Source organism: Chiroxiphia lanceolata, chromosome 7, assembly GCF_009829145.1.
Source record: "Chiroxiphia lanceolata isolate bChiLan1 chromosome 7, bChiLan1.pri, whole genome shotgun sequence".
Taxonomy (NCBI): Eukaryota; Metazoa; Chordata; class Aves; order Passeriformes; family Pipridae; genus Chiroxiphia; species Chiroxiphia lanceolata.
Genome location: NC_045643.1, coordinates 240,150 through 263,346, shown reverse-complemented (window position 1 = coordinate 263,346; position 23,197 = coordinate 240,150). Strand labels below are relative to the sequence as shown.

Here is a 23,197-nt window from a genome sequence, read left to right as displayed (position 1 = left end):
AAAGGGAGGGGAAAAAAAACCCACCTGAAGTTTAACTGCACAGCTCCAGACTGTCAGTGTGCCCAAGGCAGAACTGCAGGTATTCTTTGAAGCCTGCAAGAGTTCTCTCCACTCTGAGGGTTGCTGGTTGTGCTCTGTGCAGAAAATGTTTCGTTCTTATGTGCCTTTAGAGCTGGGGGAGTAGCTGTCAGCTCTGGCAGGATGGGCTGGAGAGGAGCGTGGGTGTTAAACTTGGAATGCCAAGCTCAGTCTGGAACTACCACAGAATGATGTGCCCGTGCCTGACCTACCTGAGCACGTTATCCCAGCAAGTGCTGCCAGTACCTAGTGGGAACCACAGTGTGCGCCCACTGCCTGGCTCCAGGTGCCCAGTTCAGGGGATGAACAGCAGTGAAGGCTCCACAGGCAGCTAATGGGCTGCTGAGCTGCCCTTTGGAGGCTTTGTGAGACTCACAGCACAGCAGACCCTCAGTTCAGAGCTCACTTCATGTGAAAATCTAGCACAGATAACCCCTGAAGTTACACATCTGCAGGGCTCAGAGCCAGTCCCACAGCCACTCATAAACCCCTGAGTTCTTACTGCTCAGGCAAGTTGTGAGATGTGGGACTCTGTTACTATTAAAGTGCCCTCTGTGGCACTCTCTGGGGTGTTGGGAAGCACAATTTAAAACCCCTGTGTCGAGGTTATAGCCAAACATGTTTCCTACAACGCCAACCCCTCCTGCCTTTTCCTTCATCCCAACACCCAGGGCCACCTTTGCTCCTTCACTGCCCTGGGGACTCACTGGGTGGGAATCCCAGTCTTGCAGTGGCTGGTTTTGAGCTCAGGTGCCATTTCATCCTGAGTGCACAGAAAAGCACAACTGATGCTCTTGGGCAGCCAGGGGAAGAAATGCAGATGAACTTGATCCTTACCTCGAACTCCCGCTGACTTCAGTGGGGTTCTGATGCAGCATTCAAGGGCAGAGTCTGGGATGAAAAGCTCCTTTTTAGCCATAAGGCTGCTCTCTGATTTATAACGTGTAAGAAAACCCTAATTGCTTCAAGTCAGAGGTCAGGCAAAGCTACTGGAGCATGTTTAGCACGTTGTGCACTTGTGTCTCCCCAGCCAGCACAAACCAGGCACAAAACTCGACGCCAGTAATTTGTCAGCAGGAAGGAATAATGGGGACTTTTCATGTGAGGAATTTTAGCAAGGCACTAACTCTGCAGAGTGGAGAGCAGAAAAGAGGTTTTTCCAAATCGTTGTAGAACAGAATCTCCATGAAATCCAGCAAAAATAAGCCCATTTCCAAGACAAGTGCATGACTTCCATGCTGTCTCCAGGCCTGGCACAAGTGATTGTTGACTCACTTGTGGTGGACATTGAAGACAAGTGTTTAGGAGATAAGCAGTTATCAAGTGGAGAGGAGAAGATAGAAGAGATCTGGAAAAGAACGTGGTTTTTTTTAAATTTTTATTGAGAAATCCCTACTTCTGGGTTCTTTCTTAATGTGAAAAACCAGCCAGTCTCCTGCCTGTGAGTCTGAGTTATATTTAAGTTTCACACACTTTACATAAAGCAAGTATATTGCTAGTTCTACAGCATTTTTCATGCCTCTGTTTGAAAAGATCCTCCTGTTAAAACATATAATCAAAATCAATTTTACTGGCTGGTGTAGATGAAGGAATCCATGGACAGACAGAGTTACAGGAGTATGAAAACATTGATGCTGAAGCTTGATCTACACTATCATGCTTTTGAATTATTAGCTATTCAGATATCATTTTTGTTGCCCTCTGAAAATCCAAAAATGCCTTCACATACATATTGAAGCACTTTGCTTCTAGACTGTTCATTTTCACCCACAGAAACATACCTTCCTGTACAATTAGCTCAATGATTTTGACAGATTCCCAAGAGTTTTCTGGAAGACTCCCTTCCTAAACACCATTTTTTAATGAAATGTCCTCATTTCTATGATGTTCTTACTTTGGGCAGCTGCTCACTTGACCTTGTATGAATGACATTCAGATTAAGTTGAACATTCCAGCTGTAATTGTTATCTTTTTCTACTGACCTTTGAATTGACTGCTTCCTTCCTCCAGTATTGAAAGGAAATTACTGGGACCCATTTTCCAGCCTTCATCCTCTACCTAGATTGGGGGGAAGGTGATAAGAAAAGCTGTTGAGAGCACAGTTCCATAGGATTATAGAATGGGTTGGAAGGGACCTGAAAGATCTATTTCTCCTGACTTTCTTGGGCAGGGACACCTTCCCCTGTCCCAGGTTGCTCCAAGCCCCGTCCAACCTGGCCTTGGACACTTCCAGGGATCCAGGGGCAGCCACAGCTTCTCTGGGCAACCTGTGCCAGGGCCTCCCCACCCTCCCAGGGAAGAATTCCTTCCCCATATTCCCCTAACCCTGCCCTCTGGCAATGGGAAGCCATTCCCTGTGTCCTGTCCCTCCATCCCTTGTCCCCAGTCCCTCTCCAGCTCTCCTGGAGCCCCTTTAGGCCCTGCAAGGGGCTCTCAGGTCTCCCTGGAGCCTTCTCTTCTCCAGGGGAACCCCCCCAGCTCTCCCAGCCTGGCTCCAGAGCAGAGGGGCTCCAGCCCTCAGAGCATCCCCATGAGCGAAGCACAGGGGGTGTAATTTTATCAACTGACCTACTGAAGGCACAAGAATTAAGCTTTGGTTTATTTGAAGACATAATGTAGGTGGGAGACCTTCAATATTTAAATGAAATTACTATTTTTTCAGTTACTCTGCCACTGTCATGTTCCTGAAGCAGTTTAATTTCATTGAACCAGTATTCCTGATGGAAAAAGTTGCCAGAAAATTCTCCAAGGTTTTTTATATTGTATCAGACATAGATCTCAAAATGTTAGTGAGGTAATAGTTGATAATGGGAAGTTAGATCACTGTTTGGGGAGGAGGTGAATGTGGATTTATGCAAGACAGCAAGAGGTGGATCAGGCTTTTGCCAAGTACTCTGTAAACTACTTGTTATCAACAAGACATAAAATGCAGCTCCTGGAATAACTAAGTCTAAACAACCCCCCTAAATATGTGCTGTAATTAGGTGCATATCTGCTACCTGCAGATACAGTTTCAGCTTGTTAAAGATCTGTTTTTAATTGAAGTAATTTTGCAGTAATTACAGTTTGGGTCAGGAAGGACATGCAAAATCTAAATGCATTTTTCACTTCTACTCTAAGCTTTATAGATAGCTTTGAAAGAAACTCAGGAGTTTCCTGACTGAACATGAAGAACTGTTTGGGTGAAGTATAAGCAAGAGTTTGAGGATTTGAGCTCAAATCCCCATTTACTCTCATGTATTCCCAGCTTTACAGGGTGTAGCATTTTGAGATTCATCCTTGGATCTTTTGCAGTAGGCAGGATCCATTCTTCTTACAGTTTTCCATGGTATTTTATAGAAAATGATTAAACCATGATGTTCTGAGAGGAAATACCGAGACGTGCTAACTGTTAACCCCCCCCCCAAAACAGCCTAAAATCCATGGTTAGCTTCTTAGTAGCATAGGACACATTAATGTTTCTTTTATTGTTATAAATAAACCAGTGGACCATTTTAGTCATTTGCTTCAGTGATTTTCATTGTGTCAACTGGACTGATTTGAATCAAGCCCCCTGTTTTGTGTCTAAAGGACAGCTGCAGGATGCTCTTCTCCCTCTTGCCTCAGTTAACAGCCTAAGAGTCAATAAAACAGGAACTTTTCCTCTGGAGCCAGTTCATGTAGTTTTTGATGTTCACTTAATTAATTCCATACTTGCTCTGTGTTAAATGTGTTAAAGCACCTTGAACCAACCATATATGTTTGAATCTAAGCAGAAACACGGAAATACGAGTCTGAATCTGTTTCTGAGGCTTTCCAAAGCCTAGTCCATCCCAGGTGATTGGCACCCAGCAGCAGGGAAAACTGACAGGAATTGACTCCACTGTGCATTTGTTTCCTATGGACATTTTCCTAAAGGCTTTCACTGAGGACAAAATGGGTCTCACTGTGAAGCATTTTTGGATGAAATTTAGGGATGTGCAGCCTTGCTCATGTTCAGTGAGACAAGCTGCAGCAGGTTCCTGGGTGAATCAGTCCACGCTGGTTCTGCTGTTGAAAAGAGGGATTATGTGGGGATGAAGTTGTGGGTTGTTTTCCTTAAGTGCCTAATGGGAAATCAAATCAGCACCTTGCAGAGAAAAGAAAGTGAAGTTGCTTTGATATCAAATACTCTTTGTAGAGATTGCTATCAGGCTTTTCAGAAATACTTAAATTTCCTTCTGGGATCAAACTTTTGTTTTCTTTAAGAATCGAAGTTGGGAGCAGAGCTTTTTTCCTGCCTGCATCCCTATGACTTATAGCCTGTACTTATTTTAATAAGAGTCCTGCTGTTAGAACTTTTCCAAATACTTCTCAACCGGTCTAAGATGCTATTTTTTTCTCCTGTCAGTGCTATAACCTTGGAGAGAATGTTCCCTTTGTTCTTTCTCAATGAACCATAGAGAACCTGATATAATGGCTCAGAATTTTACTTGACAGGACTTGTGATGGGTGAAGAGATGAGAATGACATGAAGTTATAAAACCCCAGAGCTCTGTGCTGTTACTTCACCCCATTTAAAAACAACCTTGCAGAGTCTGTGAGGGGACTGATACATTTTTGGTGTTGTTGGTTCTTACCTTCTGAAATGTGCAAGACCAAGAAGGAATCAAATTTATCCTGGGAAAGCCAGGTTTTTAAGCAGATGAGTGAATTGCCATCCAGTTTCAGGGGCTTGGGTTGGGTTTGGTGTTTTCAGTGTGCCTGAAATGTCTCACTCTGACTTATACTGAAGTGTCTGGAACAGCCTTTTTCATCCCTTGTGTGAGAGCAGAGGCATCCCAGGGGTTTGTTCTGGGCTGGCTGAGCTGGGAGGGAGCAGGACAAGGGCAGAGCTGCAGAGAGCCATGAGAGGACACCCTTGTGAACGCTTTCAAAAGGCTGGGGGATGTCTGAGATGCTGCAGCTTCTGAAGCTGTGAACGACAATGCTCTTTCAAGCCTCTAATTTCAAAAGCTTTTCTAAGCTATTGCCTTTTGTCTGATCTTCCCCATCGAGTTCTGCAGTGTCTGTGCTGATCTGAGGGGCTACACCACGAAGGGTCCCACAGAGCTGCACTCAGCCCTGGTACCAGTCACCAGAAGTCTCAGGGACAATAAATAAACAAGGTGGTGTCAGGGGTGTTTGGGGTGGGTCTGCAGGCACTACATTCCTTTCTCCTCTGTGGCTCCAACAGGTGGGCTCTGCTCTGCCACTGAGGCAGAATGAAGGGGCAGCAATAATCCCGTTCCACTGCTCGGGTGTGATGCCTTCACTAATGCAGTGACAGGGTCACCCTGAGGACAAGGGACTGAAAACCTGTGAGGCCAGCATTTAAAACGTGCTGTTTGCAGAGGAGCAGCCACTACCCCTCCTAGTCAGCACCAGGCCTAAAGAGTGTGGAGAGCATATTTATGTATGTGCTCCTTCAGCCTGCTGTGCATTTTCACTGACAAAGGGGAAAAAAACCCCACCCCAAACCCCCAAACACTGTTTTATATGACCCAAATAGTGTTTTCAACCAGCAAAAGATGCTAAGTTACAAATTCACAGTTAGGTATCTACCTCCCAGTTAAGTTGACTGTTTTCTCGGTTCATGTAATTTAGGTTCCTGGCTGGATGTTATGAGAGCTTTTGGCCATATTAATGGATGTTGTCCAAGAAAAGCATCTCTTTTTTTGATACATGTTTGTTCTAGGGTTAGGCCTTAAAATTAATTCGTGTAAAACTTGCAGTGCAGCTTTGCCCTAGAAAACTCACTCTTCTCCTCCACATATTCAGTGAGAGATTAATGACCCTTATTAAAAATATATATATTGTTTCAACTTTTGTTTATACTATAAAGTAAATGAGAAGAAGAAAATCTGCTGCTTCAGCAAAAGCCCACAATTTTTGTTGCATAGCTTGCCTTTGAAGGTGCCCTTTGGTCACTGCACTGCTTCACAGGTGCTTTTCTCTGTGAAGCTGCCCCTGAAATAATTTGGAAGTGTGTCTTCAGTGAAACCAGCCCTTTATATCAAAGATTTCAGGGAGTGTATTGTACATTAAGCGGTGTCTACTGTGATTTGAAGCAAAAGTAGCAGAGAATGTGGACTGAAAATGATGACTTATTAACAGGTTTGTGAAATACTGGCTGCAGTAAAAAAAAAGAGATGCTGCTGGTTAACACAATTTAAAAATTAGTCTGAAACCCACACAAGCTCTGAGGCGGGTTTCTGAATGAGACTAAGGCTCTCATTTCCTAATTCTGCAAGTGGGTGGCACAACTAACTCTCTGTACACACATTGGAAGTGGAAATGCCTGGTTAGATGGCCGGGCACCACTTTGTTACCTGACTTACTGTCTTGGCAATGCTGTCTAAGCCCTAATGTGTGCTTTTCCCTCATCTATGGCCATTCCTAAAATGTGAGAGGTAAAATTCAGTTCCCCTGAACCACCAAAGGCTGAGAGAGACTGGCCCCAGCCAGGTTTTGTCTTCTGAACCCGAGGCTGGAGCCTTGGTGACCAGGGAAATGCCAGTTACCAGCTCAGCCCATTCCAGGCTCCGCTTTGTCTCTCTCTCCATAACCCTCCTGTACTGCAGGAAGCCTTACTTTCTTTCCAGCTTTCTGTGGCTTTTTTTCTTTTGCCTGTTCCTTCTGTTCTTTTTCATTTTTCCCCTTTTGCTCTGCTTTCTCCGCCTCCTGTTTGGCAGCCAGTTCTTCAGCGACCTGGAAGAGACACACAGGGCTGTGAATTGCTGGTTGAGTGTTTTCCTGTGCCAGGTGTGTCAGACATGTGCTTGTAGGATTCTGGAACCCTCCACACTTTCAGCTTTCCAGTATTGGGGAAACACCACATCCCACAGGCTGCCCTCTGAATTCCAGAGGGGCTGACCATTACAGAGAAGCCCTTTCACTGAGGGCACTCCCACCTGCAAACCCCACCATAGGTGCTGCCTGTCCTATTAGCATTAGGAAAGAGGGGATTTCTGTGTCCCAAACCATGAGGGCTTTCACAGAGTAAGACCAACTCCTGAAACCACCCACAATATTCTAATTTAACAGCTTAAGGTTCCCTCTGGACTTGGACTCAGCTAATGAATCTGTGCTGGTGTTTCTAAGGCAGATTGATTTTTATAGGGATGGATTTTGAGAGGTTGCCCTGACTCGTGTCTGATTTCAATATGTGGCTAAAGACTGAGATTGTTCTAGTGGGTGAGAGAGATTGGATAGAGATATTGTGACAAACTCTGACAGATACATGTGGATAGCTTGTCACCCTTATCCCTCGTAACTGGGTACGGCTCCATCAATTCCATAACCTGAGTTCCTGGCCATTTATACTTTATTGCCTGAAAAAGGCAGAGGGTGGAATTTGCTGTTTCTCCCATTATCTTGTTTCCAGGCACTTTTCATTGTGTTCTCCTGTCCCTGAGAGGAATTTTAAGACCATTTACTGATAAGTGTAAATCAGAAAATCTCTGGCCATTGAAGTTTATTAATGGATCATTAATATTGGCAGTACCACGAGGGAGTAGAAAATAAAACATTTCCAACTGTAAGATGCGTTTCCTATAACAGTAAAAATATTTGTTTTCTGAAGGATGCCTTTCAGTGTACAGAAGGCTGGACACTGGAAGGGGACAATGACAACGTTACGCTTTGCAGCCAGTGCAATTCCATCAGTGGATGTCCCCAAGCATTTCAGTATCTTACATTTAATTAAATATGGTAATTTAAACCCCAAGCACTGTTCAGTCATATCTGGAGGTGATAAGCAGCGAAGCATTTCATTCCCTGGGAGAGATTAACAGATTGACTGGAGTTCAAAATAGGTTTTTAGTGTCCCAGCAGGCCTGTTGTATCCAAGACCAACAGAGCTACTCCGAGTGTATCCTTTCCTTAGTGCTAATACCCAGCTAGAAATCCAACCTTGTCACCTCCACCTCTGCCCTGCCTACAAAGGGTAACCATAACCAATCCCAGCACCTCGGTGGGTTTATCCAGCAGGGTACCTGTAAACACACAGCACTGACAAAAGGTTTTAATTTTCAGCAGTGTTTTTGCGTTCTAGGGGTGATATTTTAAGTGCATCCAGACTCCAACTGGAATGATTTGCTCTCATGTTTTTCTACAGATGGATGATACTGGAAGGGGTTATGTGGAGTTTCTGTTCTCATGAACCTGCTATGAAGGGACTGGAGAGCTGAACTGTCCTTTTCCTTCTGTCCTGCCTTCCTCAGTTTTGTTCTCCTGTGCAGCTTCCCCAGCTCTGCTTTCACCTCTGCTCTCAGCAGCTCTCTGATTCCAGAGGACTGGGAGCTTGGGGAAGCTGGCTGCGCATCTCACCTCCACTGCCTCCTTTATACTCTTTTATACAGAACCATTTCCCCTCCAGCTACAAGGAGATGCCTGAGGAATCCAACAAAAGAGGAGGAGAGAAAGGGAAGGGCAAGAAAAGGTTAGTTTGAGATACTAAGCAATTCACCCACATGATGATACAGTTGGGTTTTTTCCCCCTGAAGAAAGGGGAGATAGGAGCAGATGTCTTCCTAAATTGTTTTAGACTGCCCTTTTCTTTGCTAGGTTGCCTGTTTCTGAAACGATACTGAAAGCAGTCAGCAAACTCTTAATTTTGAGGAAGAGAACGTATTTCAGCAGGAGCAGATGAATTTTAGCCTCTGTGTATTTTTTCCTGGTCTTTCCTATTGTGCTAATGATGACTCTTCTCCAGCAACATTTTCTTCCAAGGCTGAAAAGACATTTCCCTTTAAATCCCACAATGACTTCTGTGTTCATACATCATTTTAAGTGTTTCCAAACTCTTGAAGTGTGAATCCCCATTTTTGGGAAAGAGATGGGCACTGAACCAGAGTGCAGCCTATGAATGGAACTGTCTGATGCTGGTTTAGATGAGCCAAATACAAGAAAACCTCCAGCTGCCAGCAGGACTCACTTATGTTCTGCTTTCCTCAGCCCCAGGAAGCCTGGTGTTGGCTCAGGTGAACTGATACTCGAGGCAGACGTTCTTCAAGAATAAGCCTCATTCCATGAAAGAAGACCTTACTTGAACTTCTTCCCTTTTAGCGTTGTGGACATGAAGGAAAAGCAGGGATAGAGTGAGTTTGGGAATGCTGGATCTCCAGCTGTGGCAGGTGAGAGCCAGCCTCAGAGCTTGGCTCTGAAACTGGTTTGAACAGAAACGCTTTATAGGCATAAAGCCTGATGTTCCTGCAGAGAAAAAGTTGTTCTCTTGGAGTATTAACTTACAGAAAGAGGGTATTGTGGAATCTAAGAAATGCTGCTTCTTTTAGAGATCAGGAGCAGATATTGTTGTCATCGTGGTAGGCCTGGGACTCTGTCCCATCTAAGCCAGCTGAGGGCCAGTGGTCTGGACTTGTTCCCTCTTACAGCTAAATCCATCTGAGTAGCTCTTCATAGAATCTTCTAAGTTGGAAAAAAACTCCTTTAAGATGACAGAGTCAACATTTTCGAGCATTGTTTACTTTCAAGTGTGCACCTGCAAGCAAAGCTTAAGCTGCAGAAACAACCCAAGCGATTTGTTTGTTGCAGGAAAGAATTCAAAATGTTGGGTGGGATTTCAGAGCTTTATAGGATCTTGCAAAACCTTACAGTTGGCTTTAACCCATCCATTGCAGCCCATGATTGAAGCATGCTCTGGGTTTTTTTCCACCTGACAGATGTTGCCCAAATGTAGTTTAACTCCCTAGTTAAACTCCCTCAGTCTCCTGCTTGTTTTCTGGCAAACACCTCCAAACATTGGTCTCCATTGAAGGTGTTTATGAAAATTCCAGGTTTTTTGCTTGGTGTGTGGTGGTGGTTTTTTAGGGAAGGTGGATTGCTGTCTGGAGCTGAATATATTTGCCTGTTGTGTAACTGAACAGAGACTGAGTACAGTTTCTCTCCTCCTCCAGTGTTAACTGGAAATAATCTGAATATTTGAAGTGCCCAGCGTCAGCTGATGGCACTGTGTGTTTAGCACTTGTGAAATCCAGCCTGATAATTCCTAAAAGGAGCATCAAGAATAGTGTGGAACAGAAATATAAAGGTGAGCATAGCTGTAGGCACCTATTTCTTGTACTGGAAAATATGCTTGGTGTATTCGCTGTCAGAATAAAAGCATATTTGCAAAATGCTGGATACAAAAAGTACAATTCCAGAGATTTGAGTCCTTCTCTGACACCTTTTTTTTTTTCCTGGTGGATTATTTAATATTGGAAATGAGAGGGAGTTGGGAGAGGGGGGAATACCTGCTAAATGGCAACTCTCTTGGCTTATTTTCATGGTGATGAGACTTAATGAACTACAGGAAAAGATTGTAATTTTGTTGGCAGCAGGATAAGGGCAAAGCTAAAAATTGTCACATCTGATGATTATCTGCAGAGCAAAACATAAAAAACCATTAGGGGTAGAAATCTGGAACAGATGTAGGGAGATTACACTGACGTCCTGGAATCTTAAATACTCTTGAAGAGTAAGTAAAGTAGAGAAAAGCTTCTTTTCAGTTAAAGGACAGTACTTATTTTTCTGACTAAAGCACCAAGTACTTTGCACTGGGATCTCTCTGGCACATCTTTTGGCCAGGTATTTGTGAAATGTCAGGGAAGCAGTTTGTGCAGAAGGCCAGCTGCGTTACAAAGTCAGCTAAGGTCAGAGTTGTCAAAGAATCAAGAAATATAGGATGTATAATAATGCAGCAATGGTTCATGAAGTGATTAATTTGTATTTTATTTTCCCCAAAGTGTCTTTACCCAAGTCTTATAAAATGCTCCCTTTTTACATACGGTTCACTCTTGATTTTTCATGGAGTTTAACTCAGGAGTAACCAACCCCTTCACAGAAGCTCATCTGTACCAGAGGTGAACCCCTGTCTGCCCTGGAGTCAAGGACAAAACTCCCATTAGCTTCAATGGGGCCAGGATTTCCTTTACTATGTTGCCCAGTAGACCAGTGAGGAGCAAACCCAGTGGCCTCAGGGATTTTTAATATGCAGCTGACTCAGTTGAATAAAAAATGTTTTACTTGTCTGACATTCAGGTAAAACCACGATTGTGCTGAACTTTCTTTTGCCAACTTCACTGTGCAGACCTGTCAAGGTTGTGACACACATTCTGTTGGCTAAGAAGGGAGAGAAAACAGGCGCCAAAATCGTTGAAAATCAGATAATTGCTGGTGAAAATTTGTTGGGAAAATAGACGCAGGGTTTTCCTTCCAGGATGAAGGAAAAACGGGCAGCAAAACAATCTTCAGACTTTTGGCTTCTCTTTCTTTATGCAAAGAGAAAGCAGATGCTCAGGAAAGACAGCAGAACAGCTGAAGGTGGCAATTCAAAGCTGGGAGCAGGACAGGGAGAGTAAATTCACAACCTGCCTCCACACCCAGAGTTGCTCGGTGTCATTTCTGGTGATGTTTTCTGTCCGAGTTGTGTTTATCCTTGTTGGTAGCAGGCCTAACTAGCATCACTCTCCCTAAGGCTCCTCCAGGAATAAGCCACACTTGCTGGGTGGCTCCTAGAGCAGCCAGCAAAGTCTTCCTGACTCTGACATGTGTTTCTGCTTTAGGAGCTGAAAATTAACGGAGTCTCCTTCACTCTGAACAACCCAGTGACTTAATGCTGAAGCCAGCAGGGCTGAGCTGAGCAGGCTCTGAGCTTGGCTAGAACCAGGAGCATGCCCTGAGCTCAGTTTTAGGCAGATACAGGTGTTTGGAGCAGTTTTCTTGCATTTTGTTGTAAGCAGCTGATGGTTAGTGTAGTGCTCTGTGCTGTGCCAGCCTGTATTTACACTGCCCCAACCACACACAGACTGCTGGCTCCAGGCTCCTCCCTGGCATTCCAGGGAGGACTGAATCTAGGATTCCCTGTCCCTGGAAGTGTTCAAGGCCAGGCTGTGGATGCAAACCTGGTCTAGTGGAAGGTGTCCCTGCCCATGGCAGGGAATGGAATGAGATGATCTTTAGGTCCCTTCCAACCCAAACCACTCTGGGATTCTGTGACAATCCTGTTGTACCATTCCTGTGTTAGATCCCCAGCTGCAGGCAGATCAGGTAACAGTCTCTCAGTAATGGAACTTTAAAGGACCACAGAATTCTGACTGTTTCATACTATGACTATTTTCATAGCCCACCAGTAGTCCCCACACCTGGTTCACACAGTGGCCAAACCCTGCTCCCCTGTGCAGGAATCCTCCTCCTTCCTGTTCTTAACTGCCCTCCCCAGACTCATCATCCTCTTGGATCATTGGGGTGGGCTCTGAGTGCCAACCACTGCCTCCAGCTGGGCTTAAACACTTCCCCTGTGTGACATCAGGATGATCTGAGGAAGAGATTATCAGCCACCTCTGTTAGCCAGAGAAACTGGGAGAGGGATTTACCAGGAAAAACAACTGAGTTCACTACAAGAATACATAAGATAAACTAAGATGCTTCCTTCACTTGGATGTTAGACTTGCTTAATGAATTTTGGCAGCAAATCAAGGCTTAGGCCTGCCTGCACAAGGAACTCTTCTCTCCTTAAAACTAAAATAATTGTTGCTGGGCTATGCTGATACTGAATGCAAACACACCGGAACCAATTTCAGCCTCTGGGGCAGCTTTGCTGACCTATTTTAAACCAAGGCTCTTTAACATGTAGTTATATTGATAGCTAGGACCAGTTTAACCATGTGGATTTTGCAACAGGAGAGTAATTCTTGGTAGCTGAGCCCTTTTCTGCACCTTCTACCACCTTGTCCATCACCTGAGCACCTTCAGTCATGACTAAGATCCTGAAATGGAACAGATTTTGGTACCCAACTTCTGTGGTTTACCCTGGAAAAAACACCATCCTTTCTCTTGCAGCAAAAAGCTTTCTAACCATAAGGTTCCTGGAGGGCTAGAGACACTGTTATGAAAATTTGCTACTTAAATAAACAGGTCTTGTGGCAATTCCTTCCTCAGTCTTAGTAATTTTTGTCATTAAAGGAGGAACAGTACCTGCTCTGGAGTTTTTTCAGAAAAAATAGCTTTTGACCCTCCTGCCTTCTCAGGGGGATAATCAGGAAATCTGCCTGTGATATGCCTGTGTGAGAAACAAAAGTGGAAAAGAAATCAAAATTCATAATCTTTCATCTGGTTGACAAAATAGATAGTGGGGGAAGCTTCTTATGGCAGTACCTTTTTGTTCAGTAAATTCATTAAAGCTGTTACCAACCCATGTCTTTTATCCCATGGCCCATCAAAAACTGGAAGTTCTTTGGGATTTCTTGGAACTGAACGTCACTTCATAGCTGAGAGATGGAGCTTGAAGCGTTTATCCCTGGAAGTGTCCAAGGCCAGGTTGGACGGGGCTTGGAGCAACCTGGGCTAGGGGAAGGTGTCCCTGCCCTTGTCACAGGGGTGGCACGGGATGAGCTTTGAGGTCCCTTCCAACCCAAGCCATTCTAGAATTCTGTGATTTCATGTTTATAGCTCTGCTCTCTGCTTTCAACATTCAGTTTTTTAAAGAAAGGGGATCTTATTTAAATCAGGTTTTAATCTACAAGCTTCAGATTGTATTTCCACGTGAGGATCTCCCCCCTCAAAAATTTCCAGTGCATTTGCACAAATAATTGGTGATGGGAGGTGGTGAGGGGGCAATAAGTGGCTTTGTGGTGAGTTTTCATGGATGGCACAGATAACACAGGGAGCTTCCAGAGTTTTCAGAAAGAGATTCAAAGATAGAAACAGTAACTGCACTCCAAAGGCCATTTATACTGATAAGACCCTTTAACTTCTTTTCTTTTTATCGCTCTATGGAATCTATCAGTGAGATTGTCTGTTTGTTTGGTAATATCAGGAAGGTTTTTCTGTTCCAAAGAAAATTCTGACGCTGCAGAAAAATCCTGGTGCTGCTCTCAAACAGCATGGTAATGTTTCCTCTAAATGAAATTAAATTTCCCTCGAGAAGAAAAGAGCTCAGAAAGGTCAATGTGATTCCTAAAAATTACCTTCATTTTTTTTAAAAACAACTGGTACCTTAAGGGACTTTTCTAGTCTACTGTTAAGCAGTGGACTCAGTTTTAAGCTGAGATCCTTGGAACAGAGCATCTGTCGTGTTTCTGTAGGACCACGTGTAGGGTTTGGATCCCTCACTGGTATTAAAGTAACAACAGTTACAAAGAATCAATAAGCATTTATCTGTTTGTAAGCTCTGACTTGCACATTCAACAGTTACTAGTTCCATGTGCAAACAGATGCAAATCTTTGGTCACTGCATCCCCAGAAACAAGCCTGCATCAACAGAGGGGTGTCGTTGTTAGTGGGGGGTTCTAAATCTAGTAAAAATGGGATTTGGGCCTCAAAAACCTGCATCATCTAGTTTATGTAATGTTAGCTCATGTTTCATTTTGTACAAACAGCCAGAAAATAGCTCAATTTTAAATGCTGCTGCAAGTCTGGTTTACAGTAACAAATTTTTCAAAACCTGGTACTAAAGCTGTTGTTACTTTAATGCCAGCTGGGAAAAAGGAAAGGCAATATCCACTGTGGGTGAGGAATCAGTTTGGAGTCTGCTCTCCACTGAATGTGGTATCAGGGCCAGCTTTCAATATTTATTAGTGTTACATTTGGTATTTGTACTCGTTTTTTCACTTTTAAATCACTTACAGCTCCTGGAGATGGAGGGGTTTGGAATTAGATGATCTTTAAGGTCCCTTCCAAGCCAACCACTCTGTGATTCTGTGATACCCTTTGGGAATGAGGACTGTGTATCTGGCTGCTGTAGAAATTCTACCATATTCTGAAATTTGGAAGTGGGTCCTGGTTTATAACCTGTCTTTTCTGTGTGGTTGTTCTGCTCCCAGCTGGTGCAGCTGTTCGGGGTGATGTGGTTGCTCTCACCCCTTTTGTAGCAGCTGCAGCAGGTGCTTTTGCTGATAAACAACTTGAGGTGAGGAGAAGACAATGCCCATCTTTTCACAGCAGTGGCAGAAGAGTGTCAGGTGTTTACTGACCAGTCAGGGATAGCTGCTTTTTTGTTGAGGGCAGTGCAGGGTGCTAATTGCCTTGGTCACCAGTGCCCCTGAGAGCACACAGTTCCCACATATTTTGACTGTGCTCATTTTTCACTGGTATCTGTTTTTTTCTTGCAGGACTTCATCCTGTCCAGTGTACTGTTGTTTAGCATATCAATCACTGCCTGATGGGCTGGGAGTGTGCTTAAATCTCATTTCCCTGTCCAGCCTCTTGTGAGTTTTCCTTTCCCTCCTTTAGGTTGAAATGGCTACGACTTCAATCTTGTAATGCCTGGGAACCATGCACATGCCCGACCTTGATAGGCAAATCCCTCCCTTTATGAAACCTTCTGAGCTAAGAGGTTAAACCAGGGATTCATTTGGCCTGTAAATCTGCCCAGGAAAATGCACTCATTGATCTTGCTGGTCAAAAGTCCACTTTAAACCTAATGAATCTCAATTTTCATTCTCCCTTCACTTTTTGGCAGCATCCTATCACAATGGGCTGTCTCATGCATTTGTCATAAGATGCTAATTTGGATTCAAATGGACCTAAACTCTTTGTGTGAGCTTGTTTTAGAGTTGTAAACACCAGGATAGAAGGAGCAGCCAGTGTGCACTCCGTGAAAAGCCAGAGAAGCTGTGGCTGCCCCAGCCCTGGAAGTGTCCAAGGCCAGGTTGGACAGGGTTTGGAGCAACCTGGGCTAGTGGAAGGTGTCCCTGCCCATGACAGGGGGTGGGACTGGATGAACTTTGAGGTTCCTTCCAACCCAAACCATTCTGGGATTCTATATTCCTATACCTTTGTCTTGTCAGATAAACTACACATCATCTACGGCTCCAGAGGGCCCCACCAGAGATGTTGCACATTGAGCAGCTCTGAAATTAGGACACTGTAGAACGATTTTGAGCTTGCTTTACAATAATAATTGTTCAAATAATTTTTAATTGCCCTCCCCTTTTGAAACTTCCTAGAAACAATGAAGTAGTCAAGATTAGAGGCAATAGTAGTGTAAGAAAATTAATCCAGATGATGTAAGAACTTGCTCCAAACTGGAGCCCCAGCAGGCTACTTTGTTTTGCTGGAAGTGTGGAGGAGACTTTCTGGTAGAAATTCTCCTTAGCCCCCGCAACATGGCACTAATGAGCTGTAAACCAAGACTTGGGGAAGGTGGAGCTGCAGAGCTTCCCATAGTCAAAAAATAGTCTGAAAATGGAACCGGGGGTAGAAAAGCACTATGCCAGCACCTGCACTGCTTGTTGAATTGCAGCTCCAGTCCCTGTAAGGCTTTAGCCCTGGCAGTGTGAATATCAGACTGGCTACACTGCTCTCTTGGTTGAGAGAAAAACCCAAAACTGCTTGGTCTGCATTTATTTTCAATATTCCCAGTGCCTTGGCCCTTCCTTTGCACAGCAGTCACTGTCTCTCTGTCCAGCTCACAGATTGCCCACAAAGTTCTAACACTCTGCTGCTTTCTCTGTGTGCACCGTGCAGAAACTGGTGGTCAGGAAAGCCTGGAAGTCTTGCTGCATGTTGATGGGGAGAGGAGAATTAAGCTTAAGCTCTTGATAACAGGAGTATTGGAGTGTGTAATATATTTGAGAGACATGGTACATGTCAGGAACACCTAGATCCCAGGCCAGTCAGAACTCTGTGAGTCTGGTACTTATTATTGTCTCAGCATTTGCAGGGGAAAAAAAAAAAATCCAGTTGTACTTTTCCAGCATCTCGTAAAAATGTGTAAACGCCAGAATTGGAAGAAGCAACTCTTATTTTCAATGTGATTGCTTCAGTGGGAGTGCTGACAATGTGTTAAGGACTGCAAGCAAAAGCAGAAGCAAATTGTCTTGGATTTCGTATGGAGGATGCAGGTCTAGTAAAACTCATTGCCTAAAGGAACAAATGAAATTTGTAAAAACTGTGGCTGCTTGGTAGGACTGGACTCGGTGGCTGAACAAGAAGTGAATAAGTTGAGATGGAAGGACAGGACTAGGAAAAAAACCTCCTCCTTGTGAGGAGCTGCAGCCTGGGCAAGCCCTTACAGACTCAGGACCCCCAAGAGCTGCAGGGAGCTGAGAGTGGTTCCTGTGGGTGACTTGTTGGGTGTTCCCAGGCCACTGCACAGCCCTGCTTTGGGAGCTCTGTCTGCAGAGCTGCAAATCAAACTGAGCAGGGTTGGAGTTCACAGCAGGCAAAATATCTTCCTTTGGGTCAGAACCACTGCTTTAACAGAGCTACTAGAGGTTTCTGGGCTGTGGAGGATGTTGTTGAGGAAGGGACCTTTCTAAAGTGTGGTGTGCGAGAAATCCATTACTTTTCTGGAAAGCAGTGAAATCCTGTCAACAGAAACAGAGCATGGGGTTGGAAAAGAGCTTTACAGAAAAGCTATGTAACTGGGATGAATGGGGGCCCTAAATCTGAATCAAACCAGCTCAACCAGAAGAGCAAGAGGATGAACAAGGATGGAGGGGTGAAAAGAGATTATCTTCCACTCCAGCTGAAAAAGAAAAAGGGGTGACGAGGTTTTTGCAGTTTCTTGATTTATATTGTGTTCTCTGATTCACTCTTACTGCTCCAAACCTGTTCCTCTTGCAATAACTCAGATCTGTCAAGTGTAGTTGAAAAGGAATGATCTTTTATGGTCTGCAGTGCAAACCCTTTTGTCTCTGATCATGTAGCAAAGAGTTCTGGCTCTTCTGGGCTCAATTTTTGTTATAGCATGCAGCCTGCATAAGTGTCCAAGTTTCATCCAGGTTCAAAGGGCTCTTTAATGTCTTCAAATCCCCACCAGATTGGTATGAATTGGTGTGATTGGCAGTCTCTGCTCAGCCCTGAGAGCTGTGACACCTCCATTCTGACCTATAAAATAAATTCCTTGTCTGAGAGATGACCCTACATTGCACTTGTCTCATCTGCTGCTTCCCCCCCTCCTTCTTTCAGGAGCTTCATAATTTTTTTTTAAAGTGTTTTCCCTCTATTGCACAGAGATGGTTATAGTTAAGGCCAAATATGGCTTTTGATTTATGAGAACACACCATTGATTTAAACATTTTGTCTGGTAATAGACTCAACAAGTTCCTACCTACTCTGTTCTCTGGCGTGGTTTTACATGTGTTATTCTTTCTTTTTGGCCATGGCTTCTCTAGCTAATTGCATAAAAGGCCTTGTCAGGAAAAATAAATTGTTCTTTGGAGGAACAAGAGTGTTTAACTCTTCTCAGGGTAAGAAAGGATAAGGGCTGTGTGCAGAAAAGAAGGCATGAATGATAGTGTGTGCTCTAAGTGGAGGGACAGAGGAGTGTTCTATGCAGAAAAGGGACAAAAACAAAGAGGGGGGAGCTCTTTAAAGAAATAACCCCCCTGTTGTTTTGTAGTTCTTGCCTGATTCTGTAATCCCACCTGATACGGGGTCTCTCAGACTACTTAAATAGCAGTGCTGGTTTATTTTAGGTATCTTTGCTGCTGCATTTTTTTATCCCTTTGTGTATGTGCTTTCTTTGGCTCTTTGAAAATCACTTCCAGAAAAAATAACCTAGGCAAATACAGAATTGATTATAAAGCAGGATTAATGTCCCCAGCATTCTTATCATCTTTAATGAGGTCGGACTCAGACGTGGTACAACTGATGTTTTATCTGAGGTCCTGATCCTCCAAGTTTTTGCCTCTATGTGTGATTGTTATGCATGGAAGTGGTTCAGTGGAGTGACTTGCAGGGAGGTGTGGTTGGATCAGAAACTTTATTGTTCTGGATAAATATTCAGCTTTAAAAATGTGAGGCCAACAATGTGCAAGGAGAAACATTCTCACGGAGGAACGAGAGCGCAAGGTTTGTGGGGAAAGGTGATATCCTTTATTATAGTAACTATCATAATTAGAATGGTCTTTTGGGTTCCCAATGCCTGCCTTAGATCTGAAATGGGAGAAGTGAACTTCAAAGCCAAGTAATAGTTGGGAACAGTCGTTGGAGGGGACAGACCAAAATGTGGAATGTGGTAATTCTCTCTGATGGTTTTATTACATGTAGTGTTACTGGCCAGGAAAGGTAGACCTTTGGCTGACCCAGTGCAGTGGTTCTTAAGCTTCTTGAGTTCTTGCAGTGAAACAGCCTGTTCTGCTTTGTCATAAAGTTATTACCTTTTCAAGGATCCTTCTGGTCTTCTAGAGATAGCAGTAGGTTATTAGTGTACTGGAAAATGGGAATCTCTGTTCCCCTTCACAGAGACCAAAGCATAAGCTTTCTGTGCCAGGACTCCTGGTTATTCTGATTCCTGCTGCAAACCATGAGGGTAAAAGATGGCTGGGTTTTTGTTTTGTGGTTTTGTTTTGGTTTTTTTTTTGTTTGGTTGGGTTTTTTTGGTTTTTTGTTTGTTTGTTTTGGTTTTTGTTTTTTTTTTTTTTTTGGTGGGGTTTTTTTTGTTCATTTTGGTTTCGGTTTGGTTTGTTTTTGACCTATTGGTACCTTCAAAATTCTGACAAATCATTCCTGGTTAAAAATGACAATAGTTTTTTTTCTCCTTGGAATAATTAGAGACATGGATGGTAGCACCACAAATCACTCCTAAGTTTTTAAATGAAAGTAAAAGGCAATATAGGCACAAATAATGTCAAGGAGAAACAAAAGGATTGATTGTTCCACTAGCTTAAATTTAAAGAAGCCCTGCAAAAATCAGAAGAAAAATGTGGCAATATCAACACTCACAAAATGTCCTGGTGCTCTGATTTTTGTCCCTTCACACATGCAAAAAATATTGTCCCAAGTTTTCTTAGAGCCCAAATCTGAATTAACTGAGGACTGGGAGAAATCACCTCCTGACTAATGTAACTGAACTACTTTGCAAAAGCTCATAATAACCCGTACTGAAAGCTTGGACAAACCCAGAGGACTACTAAATGTACCCAGCATGGCAGGGAATTGGAAAGGAGATTAAAGGGACTGGAAAGCAGATCCCCAAAAGGTTATTTAGAGTTCTTTTGCTTGACTCCTCCAATGCAGAACAGCCTTGGGCAGCACTGCTGGTAAACCTGGTGTGAGGCTCTGCAGTAACACTGACAGTATCTCCTGATGGAACCAAGGACAAAGGGTGTCCCATCCTTGCCCTTGGAGGGAAAACAGACATTCAACACTGCACCCATGCTTTGTGTTCCAGGCCTGAGGTTCTTTGAGTGTGTTTCCTTCTCTTTTGGCCTCGCTCATCCTCCCATGTTTATGGGATCTGGGAGCCAGGCTGTGCTCCTGGGAGCCAGGCTGTGCTCCTCGAGGGGCTGTCTCAAAAGATGAAGGCTGTTCCCCCTTGCTCACAGTCAGACTATCCCCAGGCTGATTTCCAGTGTCAGCTTCCTGTTGACTGTCTCCAGCCTTTGGAGGAATGTGGTGGGGAGTGGGTTGAGCAGCCCTTCCTGCGGAGGAAGCACTGCCCTCAGGGACTGCACTGGGTCTGGGGGACTTGGCTGATGGAATAACGAGTGCTCTGAAGCACACAACTCCCACTAAACTCTCATCTGTTTGGATTTTCTTATATCTTTCCATCCTCTTCAGAGCGAGGTCAGAAATACAGAAGCCGGCTCAGAGAAACGCCAGGTCAAATTCCCCCTGCGTTTACTGAATTCCTTACCTTTGGTCAGCTTATCCTGCCTTCATAAACACCCAGTCCTGACTCAAATTTGGCAATATTTCCAGTGCTTAGCATTAAACTTAAGAGACTGAAACAATTATGGGCAGTTTTAAGCAAGATTACTTTAACTCAGACTAGAAGCTTTGCGAGAATAGTTTTCCTGCAGAGTCAGCCAGAGGGAATCAACAGAACTTTATTAACACAATATGAATCCTGTAAAGAGGAAAATAAAGCATGCCATTTCTTGTAGCAAGGCCAGCCAAAAGAAATAACTTGCCCTCCAACATCACAAGTTTCCTTGGGATTTGGAGTGAAATGGAGTATAGAGAGCATTTTGTCTAGTGGGATTTGTTTATGAGAAATTCGAGTGATTGTTTTTGCTTCTTAGAAGTCAAGGTGTTAGTGGAACAAAATGCATCTCTGGAAGGGGAAGAAGGCTGTACACTGGGCATGGTTGCTTTAAACTGCTTTGCCACAGGCCATCACTTTGACCTGAAGATAATACTTTGGGGAGAGTTCAGAAATGGTGCCCTGGGCAGGTCACCCACCGGGAAAAGTGTCCCTTTTGCCCCAGCTCTCTGCTGCCTCTCCCACGATTTTGGCTTCCTCCTTGTTCTGAGATGGTTCTGCATATGGTGCATTTCTTCTGCCACCACCTGACTGTGAGAGGGAGCTGAAGTATTTCAAGGGTATTGGCTGATTAAAAGCTCCTGAAAGGACTGTGCTCTCCCTAACCCACTGCTCACGTGCTGGATGGAGAGTTCTGTGCATGCATAATAACTCAGCACACCTGGGGCATGGCAGACTCCCTGTGTGTGCTGTGCAGCACATACACCCTTTCTATCTGTCTGGAAAATTGGGGAATAAGAGTCTGAAACGAACAGAGAAGCTCTGCTTTGTTCTACCCTTATTTAAATACTGGGATGAAGACAGTACAACAACCCTGATGCAAGTGTGGGTAAAGGATGTGATTTTTATTGGGTTTGTAACTGATTGCATAATTTCAGTGTGATGAAGATGGGTAGATCTGAGGTGGCATTAAATAAAGGTGGCACCGCACACATTTCAGTATCTTAAGTCTATGGCATCAGTGAAGAAATACAGTCCAGTCTGGCATAACTTGTCTTATTTTTTGCTTCCCTGGATTAAAACGCTCTTCAGCCCCTCTGTCAGGGATGCTCTGACCTGCTGAGCATGTGATCAGCCTCTGGCAGGCCCCACAGTACTGCCTGGGAGAGGGGCTTGATCATTCCCTTCAGCCTGTCACAGCACTGGGCTCGTGGCACTGCCTGTGGTGCTGCCTTGAAAAGCACTTGTGATGCAGAAGGACAAATTCAGTGGGGAAGGAGAAGCTGAAAATGGCACCTAGGATGTTCCTAACTTTTAAAGAATGTAACTGAACTCTGCTTTGTCTTTCACTGCTCTAATTTTATATATGGATTCTGCAGCACTCAGTCTTTCCCCGGTCTTACACTGTGTACACCTGGTGGTGATTTATTGAAACAAGGCTGCACGAGCCAACTGGGATAAACATAGAAAAGTCAAGCACTGTGACTGCTTTCATATGCATGAAATTGCCTCAGATTTGTCATTAAATAGCTCATTGAAACACTCATGCAAACCACAGAGACCCAGATCTATAAGTGGACAAGGTCCTGGGGGTCCTGGTGGACAAGCTTGTCCATGACCACTGGAAATATTCCAGAATCATGTGGACACAGTCCTGTGCCATGTGCTCTGGGATCACCCTGCTTGGGCAGGGAGGTGGGACCAGATGGGACCCACTGTGGTCCCTTCCAGCCTGACCTATTCTTGGATTCTGTGCAGTGAAAGAAAAAGCAGAGTTTGGTTTCTGTGGTGCCTGCCAGAGGCTGCTCACATGCTCAGCAGGTCAGAGCATCCCTGACAGAGGGTCTGAAGAGCATTTTAATCCAGGGAAGCAAAAAATAAGACAAGTTATGCCAGACTGGACTGTATTTCAGACTCCTGGTCAGTGCTAATAACTGAAGAACTCACAAGCAAGAAAAATAATTTAGAATCTCCACTTTGGCAACCAAAAAGTGTGAGAAAAGAGAAGGAGAAACACTTCAGATGAGCTCAGCTATAAACCAGGGATGGTATTAAGAGCAGCCATTTATCAACAGTGTTAGCTCAAAAACCAGTTGTCTCTATAGTCCAAGAAACACACTGTAATGCTTTGAAATGCCAAGTTCCTTAACTCCTCACCCTTTTAGCTCTGTGAAAGGAAAACTGGAGTGCTGTGTTCCTGTACCTGTTTGGTGTGTCTCTGGTGTATGACCTATAGCCTCCTGAAATGGGCTGAAAATGTGGGGACTGATAAAGAATTGAATATCTTTTGTAGGCCTCTGGCATTGCCTCTCTAAATGCCTCAGTTCTTCTGCATGTGTTACTAGGTGGGATACACTCAGATTTAACCAATGATAAGCACAAAATGCAGCTTTTGTGCTATTGTTGATTTAAATAACGGATTAATAACGTGATTTTTAATAATTTCTTTGATAGGTGAAGCCAGTGCTG

General features: G+C 44.0%; 1 protein-coding gene across 2 annotated transcripts in view; it reads right to left on the bottom strand.

Annotated features, from left to right (window-relative positions):
* Window positions 1-23,197, bottom strand: part of IQCA1 (IQ motif containing with AAA domain 1) — a 106,102-nt gene that overhangs the window by 40,014 nt on the left and 42,891 nt on the right. Inside the window, exons 7-9 of one of the 2 annotated variants that reach the window (XM_032693387.1) lie at window positions 13,051-13,135; window positions 6,670-6,786; window positions 2,061-2,136 (exon numbers count right to left, since the gene is read on the bottom strand). In XM_032693387.1, the coding sequence (XP_032549278.1) occupies window positions 2,061-2,136; window positions 6,670-6,786; window positions 13,051-13,135 (278 nt within the window). The remainder of the gene's footprint in view (window positions 1-2,060; window positions 2,137-6,669; window positions 6,787-13,050; window positions 13,136-23,197) is intronic. The other variant, XM_032693389.1, reaches the window with a different exon arrangement.